The 26033-nt window shown below is 40.0% G+C and overlaps 1 protein-coding gene across 1 annotated transcript in view; it reads right to left on the bottom strand.

Moving 5' to 3' along the window:
* Positions 1–10724, bottom strand: part of SGPP1 (sphingosine-1-phosphate phosphatase 1) — a 40893-nt gene extending 30169 nt beyond the window's left edge. Inside the window, exon 1 of the mRNA XM_052647242.1 lies at positions 10029–10724. Coding sequence (XP_052503202.1) covers positions 10029–10724 — 696 coding nt within the window. The remainder of the gene's footprint in view (positions 1–10028) is intronic.
* Between the last annotated feature and the right edge of the window lie 15309 nt (positions 10725–26033).

Consider the following 26033-nt stretch of genomic DNA (forward strand, 5'->3'; position numbering starts at 1 on the left):
AAAATCAGGCAGCAGGCTGATGATGCAGTCTCCTGATGTGGCTCCCCATCAACTCCTCCTTGGACTAGCAAGCAGAGCAACTTCTTACTAGGTCTGGCTTACCTGCCTCCTGCCTTGCTTCTTTCCAGTCCATTTTCCATACTACAGATACAAGAATATTTCTAAAATACCAATCTAATCTCCTTGAGCAAACAGAACTTATTTGTTTTATTCACTCTGATATCTGGAGGGCTTATATTGTTGCCTAGTACTTAAGAAAAATGTGAAGAGATTATATTTGTGGAATTGAATGTCATTACCTTGATTAAAGCTTTTTAGTCAATCAGAAGAAACAAATGTATAATTACAACAGAACAAATGTACTTGTCATTATTCTCAGTTGACATGATTTTCCCCATAGAAAACATATGAGACTATCATACAAATTATTAAATTAATTGAGAGTTGAACAAAGTTTATATGCGATCAATGTATGAAAGCCAAGGGCATTTCTATACTACAGCCACAAAAAAGTTAGAATATTTGAATTTTAACAAGATATCATTTACAACAGTAACAAAAAATGAAGTAACCAGAAATAAATCCAACAAAAAATATGGTTGATCCATATGGAGAAAATTATAAAACTTCACTGAAATACATTTAAGAAAATTTAAATAAGTAAAATTTATCATATTCAAACATAAGAAAATTCAATATTGTAAGACTATTGATTCTCTCTGTATTAATTTATAAATTCATTTCAATTTCTGTAAAAGTCCAGATAGGCTTTTACATGGAAATTAAAGAGGTGATTCTAAAATATATACTGAAAAGAAATATTCAAAAATAGCCAACATAATCTTGAAGAGTATGATATAGAACTTTCATAAACAGATACCAAGACTTACTTTAAAGCAACTATAGCATTTAAGGCAACGATTATCACTAAAGAGATTAGACAACCAGACCAGTAAAACAGAACCGAGAACCCAGAACTGGACCTGAAAATATGGGAACTTGATATGTAACGTAAGTGGTATTACAGATAATAATACTATAGTGGAAAGGAATAAACTATCCAAAAATGGTACAAGGTCAGTTAAATATTTATATAAAAAATTATGTCAGATCCATACCTCACAACACATACAAACCAACTGAAGATGGATCAAAGACTTGAATGCAAAACAACTTTATCTTTCCAATAAAAAGAACCACAAAAGGATTTTTCTTTTAGAACTAGACAAAATCTAAAGTACATAAAGAAAAATAAAAAGAGTAAATGTATAACTCAGGGAACTCAAACCAGGGCTTTGTGACAACCTAGATGGGTAGGATGGGGTGGGAGGTAGGTTCTAGAAAGAGGGGCACACTTCCCTGGTGGCTCAGTGTTAAAGAATCTATCTGCCAATGCAGGAGACATGGGTTCAATCCCTGATCCGGGAAGATTCCACATGCTGTGGAGCAACTAAGCCCCCATGGACCACAACTACTGAGTCCACACTCTGGAGTTCCTGCTCCACAAGAAAGGTCACTGCAGCGATAAGTCTGTGCACCATAACTAGAGAGTAGCCCCTGCTCGCCACAACCAGGGAGAAGCCCAGGCAACAACAAAGACCTAGCACATCCAAAAGTAAGTAATTAAATTTCAAAAAGAGAAAGACAGGACATACGTATACCTATGGCTGATTCATGCTGAAGTATGGCAGAAACCAACACAATATTGTAAAGCAATTCTCTTTCAACTAAAGATAAATAAATACAACAAACAAAAAAAAAAACCAATGAGAATTCTGAAAAAATATTTATAAAACTATAGTAACAGTATAGTATTTGCACACAATACTGTTGTGTGCAACACAAGCTTCCCTAGTAGCTCAGCTGGTAAAGAATCCACCTGCAATGCAGGAGACCCTGGTTCAGTTCCTGGGTCAGGAAGATCCCCTGGAGAAGGGATAGACTACCCACTCCAGTATTCTTGGGCTTCTCTTGTGGCTCAGACAGTAAAGAATCTACCTGAAATGTGGGAGACCTGGGTTTGAGCCCTGGGTAGGGAAGATCCCCTGGAGGAGGGCATAGCAACCCACTCCAGTATTCTTGCCTGGAGAATTCCCATGGACAGAGGAGCCTGGTGGGCTACAGTTGATGGGGCCACAAAGAGCCAGACACAACTGAGTAACTAAGCATACACATTTGCACACAATATCAGATATATCAACTCTAACTCAAGGTATGGGCAAGGACCCCAAATATATACCTATCCTTAATATATGATAAAAGTGACAGTTCAAGTTAACAGGGAAAAATGGATTATTCAATAAATGGTGCCATTAGGAAATATCAAGTTGGATTCCTTCCTCAAAATGAGACTAGATTCAAAAACTTAAGCATAAAAAATTGAAACTATAAAAGTACTATAGGAAACCATGGTAGGAGGACATCCTAACATTATACAAAACCCCAAAACTATTAAATAAAACTTGATATGTAAAAAGAAAAAAATTCTGCTTGGAAAAAAAGTCAGAAGAGAAGTAATAATTTAGGAAAATGTATTTCCAGATCATACCACAATCAAAAGGCTAATTTCACCATAACATAAAAGACTTCAAAAACTAGTAAGTAACCCAAGAGGAAAAACACCAAAAAAATTATGTCTACAAAAACTTATGTAAAAACATCCAAGGCAACATTATTCAAAATAACTAAAAAGTGAACCCCTGGTAGCTCAGCTGTAAGGAATCCGCCTGCATTGCGGGACACCTGGGTTTAATCCTTCAGTTGGGAAGATCCCCTGGAGGAGGGCATTGCAACCCACTCCAGTATTCTTGCCTGGAGAATCCCCATGGACGGGGAAGTATGGCAGATTACAGCCCACAGGGTCACAAAGAGTCGGACATGACTGAGAAACCAAGCACACACCACGGCACAGAAAGTGAACTCAAATGTCCATGAGCAGATGAAAAGACACATAAAACAGTGTATATTCATCTGCTGGCCTGCATGCACGCGTGCTCAGCTACTAAGACGTGTCCAACTCTTTGTGACCCCATGGACTGCAGCCCGCCAGGCTCCTCTGTCCACGCAAGTATACTGGAGTGGGCTGCTATTTCCTCCTCCAGGGGATCTTCCTGACCAAGGGATTAAACTCATTTCTCCTGTGTCTCCTACACTGGCAGGTGGATTCTTTACCACTGGCATATTACTCAGCAGTAAAAAGGAATTGAAGTACTGATACATGCTACAAAATGGATGAATCCTAATACATTATGCCATGCGAAAAAAGCTATTCACAACAGACTACATACTATTTATACAAGATGACAGCAGTAGGCAAATCTATGGAGTAGATTAGTGATTGTCTAGAGGTGCTGAGAGATTGGGGGAAAATAGGGAGCAATGACTATGGGGATGGGGTTTCTTTGGGGGACGATGAAAATGTTACAAAGCTGACTGTGGTGATAGTTGCACAATACTATGAATATACTGAAAGCCACTGACTTGTATATTTTAAATGGGTGAATTGTATGGTACATGAATTACATCTCAGCAAGCTGTTGTGTTGGAGAAGACTCTTCAGAGTCCCTTGGACTACAAGGAGATCCAGCCAGTCCATCCTAAAGGAGATCAGTCCTGGGTGTTCATTGGAAGGACTGATGCTAAAGCTGAAACTCCAATACTTTGGCCACCTGATGCGAAGAGTTGACTCACTGGAAAAGACCCTGATGCTGGGAAAGATTGAGAGCAGGAGGAGAAGGGGACGACAGAGGATGAGATGGTTGGATGGCATCACCGACTCAAAGGACATGAGTTTGGATGGACTCCGGGAGTTGGCGATGGACAGGGAGGCCTGGTGTGCTGCAGGTTCATGGGGTCACAAAGAGCTGGACACGACTGAGCAACTGAACTGAACTGAAGCTGTTGTATTTTATAACCATTAAAAAAAAAACCCCACAAAACAGTAGAGGTAAAAAGATATCTGTTTCTGCCCATAAACAATTAACTGTTGTAGGAAAAGCTGTTGCACTGAAAACAATAAAAAACCTAGACAAATTATATGAAAGAACTGTTTTCAGATATTGGAAAACAAATAGCACAGGACTGTGATTCATAAGAAAAGAGAAAACAAGTGCAAAGAGCCCTCTGATTGCCCTGGCTTGTTGCTAGAGGGACTTTCCAGGCTGTTGCATGAGAAGAGGAACCGAAACAAAGTCCAACAGTCTTACTGAGCTACGGAGGGAGAATCAGCAGTTCCCAGGAGCCAAAGCAGCAATAATTTTCAAGAGCCTACTGGAAACAGGACTCTGCATGGAGCAAGAACTCCGTGGAGGTGAGGGGGTCTCTGCAAATGGCTGGCTGTGTACTACCTTATGCACACATGGGACAAAAGTCCACCAGGCTGGGGGAAAGCTACTGGAAAGTGGTAGACAACCATGTAATTCCCAGAGCTTATACACACCTGCAACTGCTTTAACATCCGGCAGAGAGCTGAGGGAACTGGGTCATCTTCAGAAGGTTATCACTGTAAGTCAGTCAGGCTAACTGAGCTCTAGACTATGGTTATTCCAGATTCACTCCAGCGAGCCTAAAAGGAGTAAACTGACAAGTAATTTAATTGTATACTAGACCAGAGATCCAATAGGAACTTCCAGATATAAAAGTATACAGTATCTAAAATCATACCCCATTCTACATGATGTTTACAAGAAAATTAGACGCTGCAGAAAACCAGTGAATTTCAAGTCATAGCAATAGAAACTGTCCAAAATGAAGCAGAGAGAGCAAAAGCACCACAGTCATCATCATCATCATCATCAAAGCACTAGTGATCTACAAGTGACCAGTGTTTAACAAATCTAACATACGTGAGACAAGTTCCAGAAGGGGAGGATGTTAGGGAAGAGGGGAGGAAAAAATATTTCTAGAAATAATCCTGGAACACTATACAAAAAGAATAACAACGTACTCTGAGTATTATAATATAGATGTAAAATGTATGACAACAATACAAAGGAGGGAAAAGGGAAAAATAAAGCATGCTATTGCTGTACCTGAACTGGTATAACATTATTTGAAGGTAGAGCAAGGACTTGGAAAAAAAACAAAACAAAAGAAAACCAAAGAGGTATAGTTTTTAAAAATTAGTAAATACCAACAATCTTGTAGGAAAAGAATAGAGAATGTCTTTGAATTGGCAGTAACGGAACAGTCACGTTCTGAATAAATTATGCTGCTAATATACTGGAACATCATGCATGTGCAAAAATCAGATCACTCTCTCAACGCAAAATGCGAATTCAGAGATACAGTATAACACAGCAGTGTGCGGTCACTTCAGAGCCAGACTGCCTGAATCTGAAATCCAGGCTCTGTTAGATACCTGCAGAGTCATTTTGGGCAAGTTATTTAACTTCCTCTGCCTCAGTTTCTTCTGCAAAGCAGTGACAATACTCATGGGATTTTCTGGGGCTTGAAAGTCATGTAAGGCATTTAAAACAATCACAAGCACAAAATTAGTATTCATTAACTGCTGGGTAAATGAAAAGGAAAACCTTCACAATATATTTCTAAGTGAAAAAAGCAAGGTCCAGAACAGTATAGTACGTTGCCATCTGTAGGAAGAACAAACTATGTAAATATACCACTAGCACAGTAAAGATCATCTCCAGAAGATTAAATAAGAAATTTCTAATGATGACTCCTTCTGGAAAAGAGAGCCTCCTAGCTGTGACAACAAAAAGAAAAACTGTACGTGCTCAGTAGCTTAAAGTCATGTTCAGCTTTCTGTGACCCCATAGACTGTGTAAGTCCATCAGACTCCTCGGTCCATGGAATTCTCAAGAATACGGAACTGGGTTGCCAGGCCCGCCTCCAGGGGATCTTCTGACACAGGGATCGAACCCAAGTCTTCTGTGTTGCAACCCAAGTCTCCTGCATCGCAGATGAATTCTTTACTGCTGAGCCACGGGGGAAAGCCCTACTCTCCTCTTCACATTTTTTACGTAAACATTGGATTTTCAACAATCTATTATCCATTCAAATAAATAAATTTAAAATTGAGATTTATTAATAAGCATGTATAAAATCAGAAAAATGTGCATTTCAAAGCCAAGTATCAGCTAGGTAAAAAGAAATAAAGTAGCAAGCCAATTTCATTTTTTAATAAACTGTATTTCTTCCCAGAATTACTATAATGATCAGTTCCCTGTGGCTTCTAAAGCCTTTTCTGGTCTTTGTCATTTGTGACCTACTTTTCTAACTCTTCTCTTACTTCTTACTTCTTTGCCTTTTATCATTTCATGATCTCATAAATAGTTTCCTTTATTATCTACAATAAACTATATTATGATAAATATCTTAGGTTTTTTTCCCCAAAGCCTTCATTATGCTTAATTTTTTAAATTCATATTAGAAAAATAGAAGAAAGGAAGGGTAATTAAATCAGCATTTAGTTTCAGTCAACAACTTATGTTTAAAAGAAATATTTGTGACTTTTGTACATGTATCTCAAGGCATTTCAAAGCTGTTTTTGTATTGTAAGGACACATATCTATTTCGAAAATTTTATCACGGCAAAGTTAATTTAAACTTGACAAAGCATGATGTGAAGAGTTTTCTCTGTAAGCTCTGGAGTCTGTCCATAAGTTTGCAGTCAGCCTGTGACTCACTAGCTATATAACTTTGAGAAGGTTATTCTTCCCCTATCTCAGTTTCCTAATTTGTAAGCTTGTATTAACAGTAGGATCAAACACTGGTATGTTTTAAGAGCAGACTAAATGAGGTAATAAACATTTCAAACAATATCTGACCCATAGTAAGGCCTTAATAAATATTAATAAAGATAATAATAGTCCTTATTTTAATAATAATTTTAAAAGTAGTGAAAGCATATGGACTAGTTGGGAATGGGTAAGGCTATAAAGCATGTGATGTCACTAATTTTTTTTAAAATGAAATTCATCTATAAATTGTTTAATGTTATTAAGTCAAGTATAAAATTTGAACTCATTATATGCCATATTATTGAAAAATTAAGACTTTTTATTTCTGGAAAGAACATGCAGAAATAAATATAAAAGGAGTGCTTTACTTTTTTATATTATTCTTCAAAAGACTATGTTTTTAAGATCGAATGTTCCTTATTTCTTACTTTTTCTCAATTCAGCTATAAAAAACTCCAACAAATAATATGATCAAGCTATTTAATACGTGGAGAAATGCCATAACACTTTTTATCCTGAATTACTGGAAAAAATTCTTCCAGTATATCAAATAATTGTTTGGAGCCATACTGTTTCAATTTCCCTTTTTGTATTATTAACATGCCTTTAAAAGAACTGCAAAAGAACAGCAATGTTGGAGAAATATAAAATATAGTCTAAGGATCAAATATACTAATTTTACTGGATGGGACTTAAGAAAGTACATGTTTTTTTCCTCAAAAATATTTAGGGAATTTCAATAAAATGCAATACCCCTTACTTATCTAATGGATCAGAATCTCTGGGGGTAAGCTATAGGAACTGCAGTTGATGCAAGCCCTAATAATTTTTCTGGCTTACTGTTATTTTAAGAACACACGAATAATGAAACTTAAAGGTTTCACTTAAAAGGTTTCATGTAAGTGAACCATGACCAGATTTCAAGCAGGAACAGGAAGTGGCATGAAGGGAGGAGTGAAGCAGATGTCCTACCAAAGGGAGATAACTCAAGTGTCCAGAGAAGTTTCAGCATCCTAGGCATGTAGAGACAAACACACCTGTCGTGAACAAGCAGCAGGAGCACAAGCAGACGGCGACTGTGAGCCAAAACTGCTGTTACGTAGAAAAGCACTAGGCTTTCACTGTTTAATTCCTATCCCACTTTGCAATACATACATTTTTTTCATTACTCACTCTGGAAATACAAGCCTCCTAAGTACTACAATACTAATTGGCAGAGAAGAGGACCAAAACACCTTAAAGCAAAGCAAGGTACTTTTGTTTTCAATTCATAGCAAGGTTTTTAAACAAAAAAGGAAAAAATTTAAAAGGTCATTTAGGTTTTTGGTACTGAATTATTACAACCATTTATTAATACAGAACTTTCATGTAAGGGAGTCTTTTTTTCAAAACAACTAATCAAAGACAAATAATTACTCAAATTTTGGAAGTTTATTCAAACCTGTAATGGACATGTAAAAGAATAAACAAATTTTACACGATTAATTCTACTGTAACTGGTCAGTTTCAACATCTGTAAAATGACAGTTTGAGACCAGGAGACGTTTAAGTCCTGACTAGCTCTAATTCTAAAACTGTATGATATATAAAGCCCTCAAACTTTGAATTAAATATACTAGGTTGTTGAAAAACTATACTGTAAGCATACTCTGGTAATACAAATAACCTTGAAGTGTTAGAATACTGATAGATGCATCCCATGGTACTGTTTTCAGACTTCCTGTTAACATGTGCTCTCAATGAATGAAGAGAAAAAAAACTACTTTCTCTTACTTGGACTGCTAAAAATTAATTGCTTGCAACATAGCTACTCAATGAGGAGTTTAAAAAGGCTCTATCATTACGGAATCCCGAAAAATCTCATAAAAATAAGAGAAACATCATTAGCTAACCAGTAAATATCGTAACTCAATGACAATCTTAAACTCTGAAGTATTTAGATTAAGTGCATTTGAGATATTTACCTATTATGCAAAACAAGCAGCATTACTTTACAATCTGAACATTACTGTGTGTAACTCCTTAGGTTGCATAGGGAAAAAGAAAAAACATTCATGGTACTCTTCCCTCATAATTCTGCCATTCTTATTACACACATTACACATTTTCCAGTCTGTAAGCAATGCACTGCCCAGAAGTGTCTGTGAGGACAAGGGTTTATGTATACTGAAATTAAGTCTGAGATAGGTAACTTTACCATAACAGAGTTTACACAGGATGTGTATTTCTCAGAAGATAATTTCGTGCTGTAATGGGGGGGATGGAAACCAAGAAGTCTGATTCCTTAGATTCTTCATAGTTATTAACTTTATTCTTAAGGGACTGGTCTGCAGAATGAACAAACCTCCTTACAATTTAAAAGACAGATAACTAACACAACATTGTAAACCAACTGAACTTCAAAAAGAATTTTAAAGTGACCAGATAAAACAGACATCAGTCTAAAAAGAAATTTTGCTTCTATATAAAAAAGATCTAGCTTTTAAATATGCATTTACAGACCACGAAAAACCGAAAAATGGGAGGCCAGGAGTAGTATGCAAAATATAAAAGTTTTCCTGTTTAAAAACTCACATTCCTGGCTGTCAGGCTGTCATATTTACCATTTTTACAAGCCCACTGGTCTGACCAAGATCCCTACTTTTAAGACCAACTAAAACCAAGCAGTTGCAAAGCTAATTCAACATTCTGTAGCTCAACAACTGACAGTACAGATCAGTGATCCAAAAGCTAATTAAATTGTGTCTATCAGCAAATTAGCAACCACACCCCTTAAAAAGAGCACTCAGGCGGTGCTCCATTAACTTCCACTAAGCCTGGCTTTCGTTTCAAATTCATTACTTCATTGCCTGAATGACCATGTTTATTTTACAAACACTGTCACCAGAAAAAGTCAATAACTTTACCTACGCCTGAGACACAGATCAGTCTGGGGAAAGGCACCGTATAAAACGGGTGAATCTTAATCACCCAACGACTAATTATAAGCACGGTATACTTAATCATAATGACAGTCTGTGCATCACAAGAATTAAAAACCTTTTATCAACTCAACTAAAGCCCGATGATAATGTATTACTTACTCCACGAACGGTATTTCCTTTAGGTTCCAAGAAAAGCATTACTATTAAAATAAGAGTTTGATGGCTAAGTCTTAGGTTTTCCCTACCGTTTCATTATCATTATTTAAGGTAGAAAGGGCCTGTTTGCAGGGTACTGTGAAAACCTGTGGAAAGAGAAGTCTGGGAAGGGAATGGCCAAAATCAAGCGACTGCGGAGAGCAACGAGGGCTCGGAGGCTGTGCGGGGAGAGAACAGGGACCCTTACCTGCCAGCGGCCATAGGTGAGGAGGATCATGGAGATGGGGATGGCGGTGCCGGACATGGCATGGGTGGAGGGCATGCTGTACTCAGAGTTGTAGAAAACCTCCAACTTGACCACGGGTGGCGAGGCGGGCCGCGGCCAGCGGATGATGTCCTTGGTGCACTGGCCCAGGTACATGACCAGCACCCAGATGACCACGAGCCTCCGGCCCACCAGGGCGTCCAGGTTCCAGATCCAGAAGGGGAAGAACAGTATGTAAAAGAGTTCGTTGCCCAGCTCCGTGCCGAAGCAGAACAGGTAGTGGAGAGGCCAGTTACTCACGTGGGCCAACTGTCCCTCCTCGCCCGTCAGCGAGTTGCGGCGCAGAAGCCCCGCGCGCCGCGGCGAGGCTGGGCCCACCTCGGTCGCCCGCCCGTTCCGCACGCCGTTGGGGGCGCCGCCGTCGCCCAGCTTGGCCGGGCACTGATTGCGGTCGCTCCCGGGCGGCGGAGGGCCTCCGGACGCCCCCGGCTGCCGCTCTCTGCGCCGCGATTCTCCGGCGAGCTGCGCCTCCGCCTTCTCATCCTCCCTCGGGTCGGCGGCGGCCGCGGCTGTGCAGCTCACCGGCGCTTCCACCCCGCACAGCTGCTGGAAACGGGCCACTTTCTGCGGGTCCTGCAAACTGCTCATCAGCTGGGCCAGCCACTGCCCCAACGACATGATAACGGAACCCCGCGGCCCGCGGGCCGAAGGACGGCGGCGCGAGGGTGGGCCGGCCCCCGGCGCAGCCCGGATCCGTCTCGGCGCGCCTACGGCAGCGACAACTGCAAGGCGGGCGGCGCCTCCCGCCACCAGCTGGGTTCTGCCGGGGGACGGCGCCACAGGCCGCAGCCGCCGCCGCGCGCCCCCGCCCCGCTCGCCCCTCCCTCGCCGCGCGCGCTCCGCCACCGCCCTGGCCTCCACGCGCCGGCGCGCGCCCCGCCGGACCCCGCCCCCACGGCCTCTGGAGAAGGGGGCCCGGCGGCGCGGGTCAGCCTCGAGCGCGCCCGGGTGGCGTGAGGGCGCTGAGGCTCTGCAGAGCGGCGGCCTGGAGGCTCTCCTTATTAATACCCACCAGGCGTCGCGGCGCTTGGCGGGCCGGACTTTGCGCGCCCCTCTTCAACTTCAGCCCTCGCTCCCTGCTGGCTGGGATTGCCGGCTTCTCTCGGTCCGGCGTTGACTGGGAAAGGCCACGATCCTGGTGCCAGGTTCGGCGGTGCCAGTGGCCAAGCATCCGGACGTCCTGCTGGCACAGAATCAAATGGTGAATGGTGAACGAAAGCGAAGTAACTGCCACGCACTCAAGGAATTACAAGTAATTACGGAGATGTCCTTAAAGCCACGTGCCAGTTGACTGGTGGTGACGAGAGTAGATATAGATCCCAGGACAGTAGGGTGTCATTGACTGTCAAAAGCTCAGAAATAAGTGAAGTAAAACCAATAAATCGCTGAAGTAGTAATTAGTAAATGGATATTGTGCACACACCAAAGAGACAGTTTGTCAACTAGGATCGCTCAAACCAAGATACTGAGTGAGGCATCGGGGTATATTGTTATAAAGCAGCTTATATGGTGAGAAGGTAGTGACTTTTTTCTTCTTCATAGTGATTGGTTATAATAGAATTTTCATGGGTTACCTCATATCAGCCTTGAGAAGCAGTTCAAATTTTGCTTATTATTTCCAAAAAAGTGACTAAGTTGGTTTTGTCTGCCCGAGGAATTAAGACTGGTCTCTGTTTGGTTTTGAATTTAACAAATATTTTTGTCTAAGTTACCAGATCACAGTTATTCTTTACCTACCTATAGAATTTCCTTTTGATAAATTCCAATAGCTAGCAGGGTTGCACAGAAGATGTGTAATTGGCAGCTGAACTCAGGGGGTAGATTTCTGAGTTTGATAAGGCTGGTTTAGAAACTTAACTTTCATGTCCCACAGGTTACAAATTTGACTTCTAGAAAGAGTGGTTTTTATAAGAAGGGCTCTGAACTCTAGTTCCAGGAAGTTATTTCAGGTACAGTGAATGTCTAAATTTAAAATTTTGAACTTCTTCCAAGAAACAGGCTGGAAAATTCCCCTCTAATGACATATTTCTTATGTCATTAGAAATATTGTATTTTCTTCTTTCCCAGGGAGAATGATTTTCCTCCTCCCACTCCAGTTGCCAGGCTGTGACCATAGAAAGACGAATAAACCATCATCCGTGCCCTCAAGTTGCTCACAAGATAAATAGGAGACAGAGATAGATCCCCCTCTGGAGTATAGACCAGATGGTAAGTGCTAAAACTGAGTCATAAACAACATGTTCTGGGAAGGAGAAGAAACAAGTTGACTAGGAACAGCAAAAAAGTTGTTGAGGTGATCCTATTAAGCTAGATCATAATTGAAAAGTGATATATGAATAGTTGGAGAAGCCCATCTTTGGAAAAGAGAAAATGAATAAAGACAGATGGAAATGTGCAAAGACATATTTGATAAACAGTTAATAGCTCATAGAATACAGAGTAGGAAGGGTAAGTGACTGGAATGGGGTTAGAAAGGGAAGATAGGACCAGATTGTAAAGGCTGGGGATTTTATTTTGCAAGCAGTGCATACATGCTAAGTTGCTTCAGTCGTGTCCGACTCTTTGTGACACTATGGGCTGAAGCCTACCAGACTCTTCTGTCCATGGGATTCTCCTGATAAGAATACTGGTGTGGGTTGCCATGCCTTCCTCCAGGGGATCTTCCTGATCCAGGAATCAAATCCGTGTCTCTTACATCTCCTGCATTGGGAGGCAAGTTCTTTACCACTAGCACCACCTGGGAAGTGCTTGTAAGCAGTGCGGGACCATCAACGGCCTTTCAGCTTGGTCACTAACACCATTAGAACTGTGCTTAGAAAGAGGACTAGAAAGGAAATCAGTGATGAATTGCCACAGGTCAGAGACCAGAGGCCAGGTAAATCATTAGAAGATGATTACAGTAACCAAGTGAGAGAATGAGTGCCTGAACTAGAATCAGATTATGAGAATCGGAAGGAAGGGATTTGAAAGGATCTGCCTGCAATGCAGGAGACCCAGATTCGATCCCTGGGTCAGGAAGATCCCCTGCAGAAGGGCGTTGCAACCCACTCCAATATTCTTACCTGGAGAATCCCATGGACTGAGGAACCTGGTGGGCTATAGTCCATGGTGTTGCAAAGAGTCAGACAGGACTGAGCGACTTTCACTACTCACTACATTTAAATTCATAGCTCTGCAGGCAAACAATAGTCCATCCCTGATTGGAAAATATTGTCTAATATTGAGACATTTCTAATTTAATGAGGAAGACATAACAAGAGAAAACATGCAAATATATTCAAAGATGTAAAGCGAAGCATAATAAACAGTTCTAGGAAATGAGATACAAGCAATCACTGTGTGGAGTGAAAGGCAGGAAGGTGGCATTGGGTTAGCTCTGACTGCTTCTGCCAAACAGATGATTAGCTGGTGTTTAAAGTCAAGGAGCAGCTTTGTAGAGAGAAGTGTCTGTAAGGCAATTTACACATGCTTTTCTATGAAAATAATTTGTTCAGAGGGGAATTATTCAGATTCAGCCAAGAAATTTTTGATTCTGGGGATTAGTCTAAAGATAGCAGGGAAAAAAGAATAGAAAACAAAGTAGAAGGTGATCTTAACAGATTTTCTTCAATTTACAATGGTGGTCCTGATAAACCCATCATAAATTGAAAATATCCTAAGTCAAAAATACATTTAATACACCTAAACTATCTATCAACATAGCTTAGCCTAGCCTACCTTAAACATAACACTTACGTTAGTATACAGTTGGCAAAATCACCTAACACAAAGCCTGTTTTTTAATTAAGTGTTGAGTATCTCATGTAATTTGTTGTATACTGGCAGTGAAAGTGAAAAACAGAATGGCCGTGTGGACACAGAATGGTTATAAGTGTCTTAATTATCTAATCTTGTCATCTAGTAGTTGACTGAAAGCTGCCGCTCCTTACTCTCCCCTGCCCTGCCCAGCCTGTTGTACTGCATATCCTTAGCTCTGGAAACTATCAAAATTTAGAATTTGAGGTATGGTTTCTACTAAATGTGTAATATCTTTGCACCATCATATAGTCAAAAAATCTTCAATCAATCCATCACAAACCAGGGAATGTCTGTATATCCCGTGGCTGAATTATTTTGTCAGAATGCAATATTCCCTTTAAAAGTAATGGAAACAGAGATGATGGGGAATGGGAATTTGGCCTATGACTGCACTAAGGAGGAAGAAAAATGCAAGTTGACTGAACTTCAAGGGGCTAGCACTCTCCTGCTAGTACAATAAATCTGTTAATGATAAGGAAAATGTCTTAGCTGTAAACCAAAGCACCATAGTGAAAAAAAAATAGTAGTTTTGGTGGATTCTATTCACATTCACTCCAAACTTTTCATAGCAGAACATCTTAGGACTTAATGGAAATTTAATTGTATAAAAATTCAAATTTAAATATTCTGTGGCAAGCGTTTTTAAAATAAAGCATAAACATTTTTTAAAAGAAAATGTTTCTGCCAAGTAAAGATATGACTCTCTGGGTGTGATTCAGTGTCTTGCCTGCAAAGTCAAATGTCTTTTTTTTCAATTAATTTATTTTTTAATCAAAGGATAATTGCTTTCAGAATTGTTGGTTTCTGCCAAACATCAACATGAATCAGCCATAGATGTACATATGTCCCCGCCCTCTCAAATCTTCCTCCCACCTCCCTCCCCGTCCCACCCCTCTATGTTGCTACAGAGCCCCAGTTTGAGTCCCCTGAGTCATAACAGCAAATTCGTATCTATTTTACATATGGTAATATAAGTTTCCATGTACTTACATTGTAACAAATGTCTCAATCCATGTCCTACAATTGATATGTTAAATTTTGTGATATACTTCTTTGCACTTCATGTAATATTGAAACATTTTGAAGACTCATGTTCTATAAAGGCAAAATGTTGCTGTCATTTCTAACGGAACTTTCCTTAAAGTAGAAGGAAAATACAATACACAGTCTTGGCCTTGGTTGTTCTGCCTTCAACAGATAATTTATCACAGTGAATTGTGGTAAATCATTGATTCGGGCTTCTCTGGTTGTCCAGATGGTAAAGAATCTGCCTGCAGTGCAGGAGACCCATGTTCAATCCCGGGGTCAGGAAGATCCCCTGGAGAAGGAAATGGCTACCCACTCCAGTATTCTTGCCTGGAGAATCGCATAAATCGAGGAGCCTGGCGGGCTGCAGTCCATGGGATCACAAAGATTTGGACATGACTGAACGACTAAGCACATGTGCAGATCATTGATTCAGCCACTTTTACAATGAGTTCAAAGGACTTTATCAATAGAAATGCACCTTCTAAGTAAGTTAGCTTCAAAACTATTGTATTGTATATTTGTATTGTATTGTATATTTGAATGTTGCTAAGAGAGTAGCTTTTAAAAGTTCTCATCACAAGAAAAAAAGAACTATGTGAGGTGATGGATGTTAACTAAAATTACAGTAATGTGTTAAATCATTATGTTATACACCTTAAACTAATACAATGTTCAGTGTGAATTATATCTCCTTAAACCCCTCCAGGGGACGGAGAAACTATATTACTTAATAAGAAAATGATAATATTCATTTTAAATTGAATATTCATTATTATCAATCTGTTTTCTTTTGCCTGTCTGGAATCCAGCTAAATTTATTTGTTTGTTTGTTTAGAATTTTTAAATATTTTTATTGAAGTATAGTTGATTTACAGTATTGTGTTAGTTTTAAGTATACAACAAAGTGATTAAGTATACATAGATACATGTATTTGTGTGTCTATATACATATATATTCTTTTTCAGATTCTATTCCATTATAGATTATTACAGGATAATGAGTCTAGTTCCTTGTGCCATACAGTAGGTCCTAGTTGTTTATCTGTTTGGTATACAGTATTGTGTATATGTTAATCCCAAGCTCCTAATTTCTCTCCCCCTACCCATTCCGCTTTGGTAACCATAAGTTTGTTTTCTATGTCTGTGAGCCTATTTCTGTTTCAAATTAATTTCTTATTTGTTAAGCTGCAAAATTTATATGTTGTAAACTAGTCACCATAAATTATTACTATTACTAAAATATTTTTGAAATGTAAATGTCACTACATAGCACTTATGGCATCAGTAAGTGGTCATTATTAATATTTTTGAATGATTATACCCATATTTATTAAATTATTTACATATAACCTAGTGATTTTATCCTGCATCTCTGATTAGTTTTATACTTCTCAAAATTAGGATTTCCTCTGAATTCTCAAAAAGATACCTATCATAGCACAAATGTAAAGATGTATGATGAATGTAGATAAAATTTTAAAAGTAAGAGTTGAATTTTTTTATCTTCTACATTTTCTCTGCCCCAGCCTTTCACTTTCTCCCAAAGGAATATTCTAAGGGAAAAAAACGGTCTGAGAATATCTCAGTCAACAAAATAAATGGTCTCTCACCCACTTTTACTTCTGGCCCACATAGGCTGAGATCACCATGGAATTTTTTTTCCCTTATGATATAGACCACTTATACCATTTTATTTTACCCCAAGTCTGTAGTGCTTTTTTTTTTTTTAATTTATGTATTTATTTTGGCTATGCTATGTCTTTGTTGCTGCAGGCAGGCTTTCTTTAGTTGCAGGGAGTGGGGACTACTCTTCATTGCGGTGCACAAGTTTCTCATTGTGGTGGCTTCTCTTGTTGCAGAGCACAGGCTCCAGGCTCACGGGCTTCAGTAACTGTGGCATGTGGGCTCAGTAGTTGGCACACGAGCTTAGCTGCTCTGCTGCGTGTCGAATCTTCCTGGACCAGAGATCGAACCCGTGACCCCTGAATTGGCAAGCAGATTCCTAACCCCTGTACTACCAGGGAGGTCCCTGCCCTGCCTTTCTTGATGCTTGTGTTCAGTTCTTCCTTGGATTTCATAAGCCAATACATTCCTTTTTTATTTAAGCGTTTTTTTGAGGTAGGTTTTGCAATTTTCAAATAAAATAAAATCACACAGGTGGTTAGAGGCAGAGTTAGAACTAAAAGTCAGATCCGATTGCTCACCTACAGCTTTGGTGATGAACAGTTTTTGTTGCTGCAAAACCTTTTGCTGTCCGCCAGAGGCAAGGACATGTGCTTTGCTTCTAAGTCGTTTTTATTTCTACTAACAAGATGCTGAGAGCAAAATTGACACTGAATAAGGAGTTGATAAGTTACTATAACCATGTACAGTTATGGAAAGAACATTATCTTGATTTGGAAGACCTAGATTTGGGGCATGGATCTGCCACTGACTTCCTGTAAGATCTTCAGCAAATCACTTATAGTTTCAGAGCACTAAGAACAAGAGCCTTGTAGGATTATGGAAAAGCTAAAAATAACCTCATATAGGTAAGAAATTTTTTAGCTCTAAAGTGGGTTAACTGCAGGATATACATTGGAAATTTTATTTAAAGCCCTGTCTGAATTTGGTATATTATCATTTTAACATCACCATACAAATATCCATCATTATCTCAAACTCCACATACTTAGATACAACGCATTGTCTTCTTTATACCTCTGCCTCTATTCACCATCCCCTCAAATCTCTTCCTTGCTTTAAAAACTGCTTTTTAAAGGCAAACTGGATCACAGTTCTATCCTGCTTAAAGCTCTTCAGAGTCTCCCCATTGCCTTCAGAATAAAAAATTCAAATTTTACTTTGTCATTCCCGAAGAACTAAATGTAGATCTGTCAGGATGTAAGAGGAGAAACCAGGTGATTGAGATCTAGTCTGTCCAGCACTTTGGTTTTTACGTAGGCTATTTGGCTCCTACCTGACTTTTTGTTGTCTTCTCCTCTCCTCCCATGAGGTATGCAAGCTAGGGGAACTTTAACAGGCACAGTGAAAGAAGCCAGGTGGTGTTCAGGCCTTGTAGACAAGGTCATCATCATCCTGTTCCTGTCTCTCCCTCTTACTTTACTACTGCCTCGCTTATCCTCTTACCCTCACTCTATATTTAGTTATTCTGAAATGAATTGCTCTGAATATTTCATGCTCCCTCGTGCCTCTGTGTCAGGGCTCTGTGTCCATTCTGTGTCAGCTTGTTTTATTTCTGTCTTGAACTCACTTCCTTCTATCTCTCACCTGGCTAAGTCCTTCAGGATTGTCTCCTACACTAAAACATAAATTAATTGAAGACAGGAATAATATCCTTGATTATTACCTATATCTGTCTGTATACCTAGCACCTGAATGTTGTCAGTCAATATATATATGGGCTTCTCTGGTGGCTCAGTGGTAAAGAAACCTCCTGCCAATGTAAGAGATGCAGGTTCGATCCCTGGGTCAGGAAGATCCCCTGGAGCAGGAAGTGGCAACCTACTCCAGTATTCCTGCATGGAAAATCCCATGGACAGAGGAGCCTGGTGGGCTACAGTCCATGGGGTTGCCAAGAGTGGGATGCTACTGAATGATTGAACAACAATATATGGGTGAAAGAGCTTTAGAAATCCATTCCTGCAGAACTCCCCTAGAAAGATTCTGAATAAACTTGATTATTTGGGTTTGGCTCATTCCCAGCATAACTGTAGTAGTTTCTTATACAAATCTTTGAGAGACCTAATAATCCTTAGCAATGCCTCAGGTCTGTTCCAACCAGTGTGAGTGAAGTGAAGTGAAAGACGCTCAGTCGTGTCTGACTCTTTGCAACCCCATGGATTATACAGTCCATGGAATTCTCCAGGCCAGAATACTGGAGTGGGCAGCCTTTCCCTTCTCCAGGGGATCTTCCCAACTCAGGGACCAAACCCAGGTCTCTGGCTTTGGGAGCTGATTCTTTACCAGCTGAGCCACAAGGAAAGCCCAACCAGTGTGACCAACCAGTGTGACCAGTAGCTATTTGGTAACAAATTCCTTGGAATCATTTAACTCCAACAATCACTAACAGGCAACAAGAAAGTGAAGCTTTTTTTTTTTAGATACCCAATTTTGATAATAAAAGTAATGTTTATTGAGTCTTGTTACATGATGTGTACTATTTGATAGGCTTTACTGACAGTAACTAATTTAATCTGCACAACAACCCTGTAAGGTAAATCTTTTTTCTACTTTAATCTTCACAACAACCCTGTAAGGTAAATCTTTTTTCTATCTTCATTATATATATGAAAAATTGAGGTATAGAAAGATTAAACAAAATGTTCAAGGTCATTGAGTTGGTAAGTAGCAAAGCCTGCTTTCAGACACCTGACACCCAGAGCCCACAGTCTTAACACATTATGTTATATTGCCTCCCAGTTCAGTTCAGTTCAGTTCAGTCACTCAGTCGTGTCCGACTCTTTGTGACCACATGGACTGCAGCACGCCAGGCTTCCCTGTCCATCACCAACTTCTGGAGCATGCTCAAACTCATGTCCATTGAGTCGGTGATGCCATCCAACCATCTTATCCTCTGTCGTGATGCCATCCAACCATTGCATCCATCTCATCTCATCCATTGCCTCCCAAGAGGTAGTAAAATAACCAGCTCAATCTTTGCTATTCTCTTATGACCATTATTAATTAGGAAATTCCATCTTCTTATTGTAAATAATTTTCAATTGACTCCTGAATTCTCATGTTTTATCTGCATTCATTTTAATCACAAGATCAAATATTGAATGTTTACCAAATGCAATGCATTAGGCTATAGGCCAGAGAAAATACACAGAGGAATGGGCACATCTGTGCCCTCAAGAAGTTTATATTCTAGGAGAGAGAAAAACTGTAGACAACCTACTGTAGTAATAGACAATTATGTTAAATACTTTAATGGAGGTACAGACAGTGTCAGGGAAATAATAGTGGAAGAGATTAATTCCCAAACAGGGAAGGAACAGTATGTGTGTTGGATAGAAATTAAAATGGGGTAATTTTGGTAGGAAAACATTCAAAACACAGGAAATGGTTAAACACAACGAGACTAGAAAAAGCAAGGCAGGTTTTAGAAACCACTGAAAGCGTTCAGTGAGAGAAACAAGAGATGTTAGACCTCTTGGAAAGACTTAAAAGCTACACTAAGGAATTTGGACTTTATTCTCAGGCAGCAGAGAGCCAGAAAAAGAGCAAAAAGAGTGCAAAGAATGCTGAGGCTGGAGTTGTGATCTTGGCAGAGATTTATTTGCTAGCCACGTGAGAAATCAAATAAAATTTGACTTGATCAGGAGTTGGGCAAAAAAGAGGTTTTTTTTGTAGAGAGGAGTGAGCAAGGATAGAAAGGACCAGGTGAGGGATGTGGGATGCGAGGACCGGTTGTTGCGTTAGTCACGCAGTCGTGTCCAACTCTGCAGCCCCATGGATTGTAGCCTGCTAGGCTCCTCCATCCATGGAATTTTCCAGGCAAGAGGCAAGAATACTGACGTGGGTTGCCATTTCCTTCTCCCAGGGATCTTCCCGACCCAGGGATCAAACCGCATTTCGGGCCGACTGTTGACCTTTTGAGCCACCAGGGGTTCCTCCTGTGATGGAGTAAGTCAAGGGTGTTTCACCCTAATGCCAACCTCTTCTCAGGGAGCTACCCTAAAGGAGGGGCTGTATGCTGCCTCAGGACTCAGGGTGGCCCCAAGTACAGGATCCTGGAGGAAGGAAAGAAGCTTAAACAAAATTTGGTTAATATTTTTTCCTGTTGATCAGTGGGGACAAAACATTTCAGCTCTTCATTTATGAGGCAAAGAATGGATATTTCTCTGTGGCTCTGTCATTGACAAATCAGGCAGGCATCTTATCTAAGTCCTCTGGGGAAGAAGGGTAAGGGAACTGTTTAACCTTCAGATAAAGGTCAGCTTTCTTAAGGCCTTACTTGAGGCATTACTTTATACTCAGATTTCTGTTGAAAGCATAAGTGTTAGTATTCTTTGGATGTCAAGCCCAAACCTGTTTGAGTTTTATTGCAAGACCTAGGCATTGCCTCTTGAGAAATCTGTATGTAGGTCAGGAAGCAACAGTTAGAAGTGGACATGGAACAACAGACTGGTTCGAAATAGGAAAAGGAGTACATCAAGGCTGTATAACATCACCCTGCTTATTTAACGTCTATGCAGAGTACATCATGAGAAATGCTGCGCTGGAAGAAGCACAAGCTGGAATCAAGATTGCCAGGAGAAATATCAATAACCTCAGATATGCAGATGACACCACCCTTATGGCAGAAAGGGAAGAGGAGCTAAAAAGCCTCCTGATGAAAGTGAAAGAGGAAAGTGAAAAAGTTAGCTTGAAACTCAACATTCAGAAAACGAAGATCATGGCATCTGGTCCCATCACTTCATGGGAAATATATGGGGAAACAGTGGAAACAGTGTCAGACTTTATTTTTTTGGGCTCCAAAATCACTGCAGATGGTGACTGCAGTCATGAAATTAAAAGACGCTTACTCCTTGGAAGGAAAGTTATAACCAACCTAGATAGCATATTCAAAAGCAGAGACATTACTTTACCAACAAAGGTCCGTCTAGTCAAGGCTATGGTTTTTCCTGTCGTCATGTATGGATGTGAGAATTGGACTGTGAAGAAAGCTGAGCACCGAAGAATTGATGCTTTTGAACTGTGGTGTTGAAGAAGACTCTTGAGAGTCCCTTGGACTGCAAGGAGATCCAACCAGTCCATTCTAAAGGAGATCAGTTCATTGGAAGGAATGATGCTAAAGCTGAAACTCCAATACTTTGGCCACCTCATGTGAAGAGTTGACTCATTGGAAAAGACTCTGATGCTGGGAGGGATTGAGGGCAGGAGGAAAAGGGGACGACAGAGGATGAGATGGCTGGATGGCATCACCGACTCGATGGACAGGAGTTTGAGTGAACTCTGGGAGTTGGTGATGGACAGGGAGACCTGGCGTGCTGTGATTCATGGGGTTGCAAAGAGTCGGACACGACTGAGCGACTGAACAGAACTGGAGGCATTGTCATTCATTCTAACACACCCACATCTAATAAAAGGATAAAGACTCCAGTATTATTAAATTTATCTGGAACTTAGTCATTCCATTGTTTCCAAAGTTGTTCTTATTACACTTTCGTGCCCTGGGCTAGTCAGAAGTGGTTGTCAGATACTAAAATTATTGCTGAAAGGTTAAGTGCAAACAATGGATCTTAGGCTTCAAAACTGTAATTTGAACTCTGTAGTTTTAATTGTTGCTGGTTCAGGTTAACAAGGTGAGTTGACCTGAAGCAACCTTAGATTTTCTCAGTGTGAGGCTAGAGAAAGCTGGTATTTCAACCATCTAGTCGAGAGACAAACATTCCAGCTACCGCCAAAGACTCTCTCTCTTCGACCAAGACTAAATCGACTTTGGGCTTGGTCCCTGGCCACTTAGTCTAGTTTTCCAAAGAATCCTGCTGAATTGGTTTAGTGAAAGTCCTCCACCTTTGGTATCTGATCACCTTGTATCAGATCGAATTCCTCATCCTGCATTCTTGATATTTTAGGGCCAGTCTTTAGCAGGAATCTCCCTTATCCCTAATGTGTTCTATCCACTGACCTCTATCTTGCTCCTTGACTGTAAATCCCTGCTTGTCTTTATTGTATTCAGAGTTGAGCCCATTCTCTCTCCTCAAATGAAGAACCCTCGTTGCAGTAGTTTGTCTTGAATGAAATCTTCCCTAGTCTCTTTAAATAAAGTGTCATGAACATTTTTTTAACATCAAGTTCATATACATATTATATATGTATCTCCAGAAGTAGGCTATCACTTCAGAAGCAGATCTCTGTTGCTTTCTTCTTCTTTCTCATAGTGTTTTAACTGTTAGTGCATAGAATTAGTTTCGTATATAAGTTATGAGTACTATAAAATCATATCATTTCCACTTACTGTCTTAAGACAGCAAAACAATCTTTCACATCATAATTTGTATTTCAGAAATCTTTTTTGTATTAACTCTGCAACTAAATTTAGCAACTTTAGATTTTCAAAACTAGGTATATTTTCATCCAAAATATACTCAATTGGAAAAGAGTTTAAATGAAATGCTCTTACATTGAGTTGGGAAGAATACCAGAATTAGCAAAGAATAATGATTCTTTGTAGTTTGCGTAGTACATTTCTATAAAGCTGGCTTTCATATACGTTATTTCATCTGATCTTGACAATGATAATAAATAAGTTATTATCATCAATCTATATTTGAGGCAACTTAGAATGTGGCAGAGCTGGAATGAGAATTAAGTCTGCTGGGTATTGGTGGAATACTATGTTCCTTTTACTACACTGCTCTATATACTACATAGCCAGAGAGATAGTCTATGTAGGAGTGCAAGAAGATTAAATGAAAAGAAATGATAGTGTCGAAGAAAGCATTTACTTTGAATAGATATGTCTTATCTGCATTCTTTAACTGGTTCATGTTTGACATAATTCATAAATCTCCATTTACAGAGGAATAATATTTGAATCTACAAATGTGTATATTTCTCTTCTACAGGTAAAATGGGTAATCAGACTAACATGTCCTTGATAACCAAAATCAGAGAAGGACAAAGCAAGAAAAGAAAACTGCTGGCTACTAGTACTCATAAAATAAGGTGAATATTCTAAAAAAGGGCTTCCTTGGTGGCTCAGATAAAGAATCTGCCTGCAAGGCAGGAGCCCCAGGTTCGATTCCTGGGTCAGGAAGATCCCCTAGAAAAAGGAATGGCTATCCACTCCAGTATTCTTGCCTGGAGAATTCCACGGACAGAGGGACCAGGGGTGGGCTAAGTCCATGGGGTCGCAGAGTCGGACCCAACTTAGCAACTAACACTTTCATTCTAAACAAAACATTCAGTTCAGTTCAGTCGCTCAGTCGTGTCCGACTCTTTGCGACCCCATGAATCGCAGCACACCAGGCCTTCCTGTCCATCACCATCTCCCGGAGTTCACTCAGACTCACGTCCATCGAGTCCGTGATGCCATCAAGCCATCTCATCCTCTGTCGTCCCCTTCTCCTCCTGCCCCCAATCCCTCCCAGCATCAGAGTCTTTTCCAATGAGTCAACTCTTCGCATGAGGTGGCCAAAGTACTGGAGCTTCAGCTTCAGCATCATTCCTTCCAAAGAAATCCCAGGGTTGATCTCCTTCAGAATGGACTGGTTGGATCTCCTTACAGTCCAAGGGACTCTCAAGTCTTCTCCAACACCACAGTTCAAAAGCATCAATTCTTTGGCGCTCAGCTTTCTTCACAGTCCAACTCTCACATCCATACATGGCCACAGGAAAAACCATAGCCTTGACTAGACGGACCTTAGTCGGCAAAATAATGTCTCTGCTTTTGAATATGCTATCTAGGTTGGTCATAACTTTTCTTCCAAGGAGTAAGTGTCTTTTAATTTCATGGCTGCAGTCACCATCTACAGTGATTTTGGAGCCCAGAAAAATAAAGTCAGCCACTGTTTCCGCTGTTTCCCCATCTATTTCCCATGAAGTGATGGGACCAGACGCCATGATCTTCATTTTCTGAATGTTGAGCTTTAAGCCAACTTTTTTGCTCTCCTCTTTCAGTTTCATTAAGAGGCTTTTTAGCTCGTCTTCCCTTTCTGCCATAAGGGTGGTGTCATCTGCATATCTGAGGTTATTGATATTTCTCCTGGCAATCTTGATTCCAGCTTGTGTTTCTTCCAGTCCAGCGTTTCTCATGATGTACTCTGCACAGAAGTTAAATAAGCAGAGTGACAATATACAGCCTTGACATACTCCCTTTCCTATTTGGAACCAGTCTGTTGTTCCATGTCCAGTTCTAACTGTTGCTTCCTGACCCGCATACAGATTTCTCAAGAGGCAGGTCAGGTGGTCTGGTATTCCCATCTCTTTCAGAATTTTCCACAGTTGATTGTGATCCACACAGTCAAAGGCTTTGGCATAGTCAATAAAGCAGAAATAGATGTTTTTCTGGAACTCTCTTGCTTTTTCCATGATGCAGCGGATGTTGGCAATTTGATCTCTGGTTCCTCTGCCTTTTCTAAAACCAGCTTGAACATCAGGGAGTTCACGGTTCACGTATTGCTGAAGCCTGGCTTGGAGAATTTTTGAGCATTACTTTACTAGCATGTAAGATGAGTGCAATTGTGGGGTAGTTTGAGCATTCTTTTGCATTGCCTTTCTTTGGGATTGGAATGAAGACTGACCTTTTCCAGTCCTATAGCCACTGCTCAGTTTTCCAAATTTGCTGGCATATTGAGTGCAGCACTTTGACAGCATCATCTTTCAGGATTTGAAACAGCTCAACTGGAATTCTATCACCTCCTGTAGCTTTGTTATTAGTGATGCTTTCTAAGGCCCACTTGACTTCACATTCCAAGATGTCTGGCTCTAGATTAGTGATCACATCATCATGATTATCTGGGTCATGAAGATCTTTTTTGTACAGTTTTTCTGTGTATTCTTACCACGTCTTCTTAATATCTTCTGCTTCGGTTAGGTCCATACCATTTCTGTCCTTGATCAAGCCCATCTTTGCATGAAATGTTCCCTTGGTATCTCTAATTTTCTTAAAGAGATCTCTAGTCTTTCCCATTCTGTTGTTTTCCTCTATTTCTTTGCATTGAAATAGAGGAACAAAACATTAGTGAATCAAATCAAACAGTATATTAGAAATGTTAGCATACTGGATTTATACTGAAGACACGTTAGTTTAATAGTAGGTAAATTAATGTAATTTATTGTGTTAACAACAAATCTAAGAAAAACATGTAATCTTTTCAGGTGATGAAGGAAAAATATTAAATAAAATTCAACATCCATTCACAAAAGAATGTTCTTTTTTAATGTGGACTGTAATGAAACTTACTAACTTGATAAAAGTTATCTGCAAAAACTTATACCAAACATTTTATCCAATAGTGAAATACTAAACACTGACTCATTAAAAAAGACCCTGATGCTGGGAAAGATTGAAGGCAGGAGGAGAAGGAGACCACAGAGGACGAGAAGGTTAGATGGCATCACTGACTCAAAGGACATGAGTTTGAG

This window comes from Budorcas taxicolor, chromosome 10, assembly GCF_023091745.1.
Source record: "Budorcas taxicolor isolate Tak-1 chromosome 10, Takin1.1, whole genome shotgun sequence".
Classification (NCBI taxonomy): Eukaryota; Metazoa; Chordata; class Mammalia; order Artiodactyla; family Bovidae; genus Budorcas; species Budorcas taxicolor.